Below are 5,395 nucleotides of genomic sequence, written 5' to 3' on the forward strand. Positions count from 1 at the left end.
CCTTAGAATCTCTTTGATTCACGGGATTCCCAGAATGCGGGAAGAGAGTATTATGGACTAGTGAACAGTACAAGATTACGAAACTATAGGAATTTGGATGGAAAAGTGTCTGATAGCACCAAAAAGGAAAAATAATTCTATGTAAAAATTCCTAATAATTCCAATCATGCTAATCAAACGACCACCGTAGAGAAAAAGATCTAAACACCGTAAAATTCCTTGGAACCAAAGGAGCCCTAAGTTGACACGCTGCGCTTGGGCTCTGCAAGAGTAAGGAAAAGAATAGAGAAATGTTTTGAAAGAAACGAATATCCAATTTGGAACCGAGCTCATCTACACCAATGAACAGTAAAATAAAAATAAATACCAAAGAATTCAAAAAAAATCATAACTTTTTGTGGTGAAAGATGCTTGAGTGTGTGATTTTCGTGCCAAATTTCAAAGCATTCGGACATCTGAGTAGCTCTCGGACAAATTCAGGTCCGAATAGTATAAAACATAAACTTTTTCAGACCCCGAATTTGTCTTTTTTGCTAAGAGCTACTTAAATGTCCAAATATTCTGAAATTTGGCATGAACATCACACACTCAAGCAGCTTTAGCACAAAAAATATCAGAATTGTTTGAATTTGTTTTGTATTTTTAATGATTTTACTGTTCACTCCCGGGCTCATCCGAGCACGGGAGCTGAAAAGGCCCGTCCGAACCGCTATATAAAGATCAGTTTTAGGAGCTCCGTTGAACAAGATCAAACGGGATACGATAAATGCAACTTAGCCCGCCAAGCTTAGAACAACTTAGCAAAACATTCATGAGTCGAAGTCTTTTATTTTTTGGGATGATGTCCCCCCTAGTTTTTACTTCCATTTTTTATTCATGATGTAACTTTGTTGGCTTCTAAATAAAGTGCGCCGAATAGGCATTTCCCCTCAAAAAAAAGGCCAAGCTTAGAACACAATGGTTAGCTACATATAAACATTTTTTTTTTGAATTGTCATACGTGGAGAACTAAGTGGTAAACGGAGAGACAAAACTGCTTGCTGACCCACAAGCACCCGCTTCATCTAGAACACAGAAATTTCACAAGAAAAATACAATTCCTGCAGAATTCAAGAAAATTTCACGTGTTCCAAACAACACTCTAGAAGCTTTTTTCGCAAATCGGTATGTTTATAACTCTGGTCCTAAACCTGGTACATCACCGTATCATACATTCTAGCCAGATAAATATATATTCATGAATAAACTTCGCAATGCAATTAATAAACACGCTACAGCCATCAACATGTCTGCTGTAATTTAATTAATTAGGATGCAATAAAATATGATCAGTAAGCTTCGCCATAATAATCAAGAAACAAGCAGCAGCCGTCAGCCAGTTTGCTGCATTTTAACTAGGATAAGGTAAGTTCGTCAGTAAGCTTCGCCATAGCACTAAATAAATTAGCTAGTGGACTCCACGGGTATGTTTGACAGAATAATGAAAACAGCAAGATAACTACACTAACCAGCCTTTTCAGCATTACCATTTTCAGCAGGTCCCTCATTCTTCAGCTCATATGCCTGGTAAGGTACCTCGCTCATTGGCCGAGGGACAGGACGGTCTGCGAAGTCTTCAGGGAAGAACGTGAAATCAGGCCCAAAGTTGAACCTGACCTCACAATTTGGCTCATCAGGCAGTGAGTACATTGATGCAGCTGGGTAGTAGCGCCCTCCAGGAATATCCTCAAAGGCCGTGCCTTGGCATACCCCGTTCTTGAAGTAAACTATCTCACTTCCTACATTTGCAGTTAGATTGAAGTCAATAACAAGACAACAGGCCCTATGAATAGAGTTTGGAGAAGTTGGAAGCAGGAAGTGGCATGCAAGGGCAAGAAAACAATAGCTGGGATTCTTTATTTCAAATTGCAAAAACACCAAGGAAACACCTTTCTTATAGGGTCTGTTGACTGTATATGTACTGAACACCCCACTATTGAAAATCTCAATCAGAGCTACAAGGGTAACTAAATCCTTGTAAACATAACAATGAAATTTCTGATTTCACTAATGATGCAAGACATGAAGGTGCTATGATAGACTAGATATGCAAAAATGCATGAACAAGAAATTAACCACAACGTCATAAACTTTGAATTCATACCAATGGGCTAACAAAGACATGGTTTGATTGAGAATCAGAATGTGCAGAAGCAACCGAACCAGAATAACTATGATGTGCCGGAAAAGCAGATGATACATTCGTATGAAGGGGTGGTGAGTAGTGGAGTCCACTGTGCAGAAGGGGCTAGCAAAGGTCAGAATTGCAAAGCTTTTCGTGGAACATGGACATTGAGAGCTTACATTTTGATATCTGAAACAATATACACCATCCTTGACAGAAACTAATTTAGTAAATTCATATAAGAATTGAGAAACTTGTATGAATTGCAACTGCTGCGTTTTAGGCGATGTCATTTGACAACTAAATGCCACTTGATTGATTTTCTTTTTATGCTTTAGTCAATGGACAGTATGCTGCATCCATCATCATGCTTCTGCATCAAATGCCGCTCCATACTTCAAAGGAAATAATATCACCTATTAGGTTGACTAGGTGACTACCTATGGGAAATATCACAATATGAGTGAGTGAAATGAAATTAACGACGCGTTTGGTTCCTGCTCAGGTAATGTAATGGGTTTCGGAAATAGGTAAGTGTCGCTTCTGATTCTTCTTTACAGGATACTGACTTTGTTTGGTTCGTTCGGTCTTGTCCAGTTTCGTAACCACCTTCCGCTCAGCTGGTTCCGACTTTGCAAAACCGCACATCGGAAATCGCTACTACAGAAGGCGTAGTATGCAAACCAAACGCATTCTGCACTTCCAGAAAGTGTGGGAATTGGAAACCGCACCAAATTCGCCGAACCAAACACGTCGTAAGTTCTAGTATGTGCAATGGAGATTTGGAACACATATAAGTATCCCAGTGCCCACACAGGTATTTGGAACTTGCATAAGTCATAAGGTTGAAAAAGACAGAATGCACCCATTTCAAAAAGAGGCTTCGTAGCTGCTGCTGCAGTTGTGAAGCATGGACAGTACGAGGACAAATGACAAATGAGATAAGCACATAATTGCTGCATACGACGATCTATAAACTTTTCTAGTAACTAACATACATACAAAATCGAGTAGCCATATATTCACAATTTCACATTAAAGAATTACTCTGTTGAATATGTTATCCTAAAACCTAAGTACTCCATTCCTGCAGTTTAGCATAAAGAATGAACATATGAAGAGGAACCTTAAGAAAGATTACTCACCAGGAACTGGATCCGGCGTCTTTTTCTCATCCTTGAGACCTTGTGCATGGAAAGGCATCCCCTTGTACTTAACCAGGTCAGGTTGTTTGGGCTCATACAGCTCGCCCTGAGGCAGAGAAATGTAGAAGCCTAGGACATCTCCTTCACCATACCCTTCATTGGCGTACTTGTCCCTCCAGGCCTTGTACACCTTGGAGCCATCAACGCTGCGGTAACTGAAACCAAAGCTGTCGCAACCCACAGGTGTCTGGATGTCAGCCTTGTTGGTGGCCCAGCCGAGACGGGTGGCGCCGGAGCTACCAAGGTGCATGACCTTGACCTCAAAATACCAAGCACCGGATGCAATGCCACGGGTGGCACGTATCATGCGGTAGCCCTTGGTGCTGCCTGCGGTTAGGCGATCCTCCGAGACCTCGATCTTCTCGGACTTGTAGACACGCGAGAGGAGCACAGGCAGTTCGGGCCCGTCGTCGTTGCGTTCGGCCGCGAGGCGGGGTGCCGGGGTGAGGAGGAACTCGTCCTCGCCACAGGAGGGCCTGGGGCGGCCGGCTCCGCTGGCGCCGGCGCCGCCGGCGACGGCGTGGCCGGGCGGCTTGGCCTTCTTCTTCCCCTTGCGGGAGTTGGGCCTGGTCCAGACGCAGTTGCCGCCCTTCTTCTTGGACTTCTTGGTTGGCGGAGCCGGGGGCGCGAGGGTCATGTGCTTCCTGGCGGCGCCCGAGGGGTCGTTGATCCCGTCGTCCTCGGCGTCATCCACGGCCGCCGCGTAGAGCGGGGCGACGGCGGAAACGTCGGCGTCGGAGGCGGTGTTGGCGTCGGAGAAGGGGGTCTCTGGATCCGCGGCGGAGGCGGGGGTGTCGGGGAGGTTGGGGGTCCTGGCGGCGGCTTCGGGGGTCGGGGCGTCGGTGGGCGGCAGGAGCAGGTCGGAATCGGACGGCGGCAACATCGCGGGAGAGGGAAAGGCGGCGTCGGCCATCGGGGGAAGAGGGGCAGTAGGGAGCTGGGGATTGGGAAGCGGCTCGAGGGTTTGGGTGTGATTTGGGTGGCGACGGTTTCGATTTTGCCTGGGTTTTGTTGGGGCTCAGGGGAGTCGCCAGCAGGAGCGCGGCGCCAAAGCTTCCTTTTTCTGGTTCCGTGCTGCGGGGCGGGGATGGCGACGTGTTCACATGTCATCGGCGGCAGCGCGCTCGCGAGGAGCAACGGCAACGCCCGAGGCCGGAGACGTGAGCACCCCGCACGCACAGGCACAAACAAGCCCTGCACCCCATCCCATCTGCCTGCCTACTCTCTCTTTTCTTTTTAACACGGGAAGAGACGGGAAATACACTTGTATATGCACCTTATATGGGGATTTTTTTTAATATTTTAATAAAAAGTCAAAATAGGTAAGAACTATTTGGACAAAACACTTGACTTACTTTTGCACTGATATATAAATGTCGACGAAAAAAATACAAAAGTTGACCTCACAGTAAAAAAGACAAAATTTATTTCCTATTATATGTCACTATTCACACTATTTCAGCCAAAAAATTGTCTTTTTGAAAAGAAGTCAAAAGGATATATTTTTTTGGATTTTATTTCTCACGAGTACAATAGAAGGTCAAGTTTATTTCAAAAATATTTTCAGGAATTTTTGACTTTTTGCTGAATTACTAAAAAAAATTCTATATAGGGTGCATATGTTCCCATACACCAAAAGTTCTCCTCCGGGAAGGGACTTATTATCAAGTGCAGCGATTCGGTGCCCATACTTATATATACCTGGTCAGAAAATAATTTACAAAAGCTTAAAAAATATTTTTGGATTGTAGATAATTTATTGCATGAGGTCTGCTTCGATTTCTAGATCATTTGGACATCTAAATTATCGACGTACTGGAAATTGCGTGTCTCCAGACTTGCCTGCCTGCGGGCCACGGCGTGGCTCTGCAAGCGGGCCCGTACGGCCCATCTTCACCAACAAGCATTCAAGATCCTCGCGAGAGGCCAAGCCTCGCGAAGCGGACGACATAAGACCTCCTCAAGAGCGGCCTCTCAGGCTGGCTCGTGAGGGGCGGAGAGATCAAGGTCAGGCAAACCTCGCGAG

The 5,395-nt window shown here is 45.1% G+C and overlaps 1 protein-coding gene across 1 annotated transcript; it reads right to left on the reverse strand.

Moving 5' to 3' along the window:
- Window positions 1-1,242: 1,242 nt before the first annotated feature.
- Window positions 1,243-4,595, reverse strand: LOC125508360 (protein TRAUCO). The gene is made up of 2 exons (XM_048673056.1): window positions 3,310-4,595; window positions 1,243-1,778 (listed from the first exon to the last, which is right to left on the reverse strand). Exons 1-2 carry the CDS (start codon window positions 4,280-4,282, stop codon window positions 1,504-1,506), a joined length of 1,248 nt encoding a protein of 415 aa, XP_048529013.1. The 5' UTR covers window positions 4,283-4,595; the 3' UTR covers window positions 1,243-1,503.
- Window positions 4,596-5,395: the final 800 nt, after the last annotated feature.

Source organism: Triticum urartu, chromosome 5 (assembly GCF_003073215.2).
Source record: "Triticum urartu cultivar G1812 chromosome 5, Tu2.1, whole genome shotgun sequence".
NCBI lineage: Eukaryota > Viridiplantae > Streptophyta > Magnoliopsida > Poales > Poaceae > Triticum > Triticum urartu.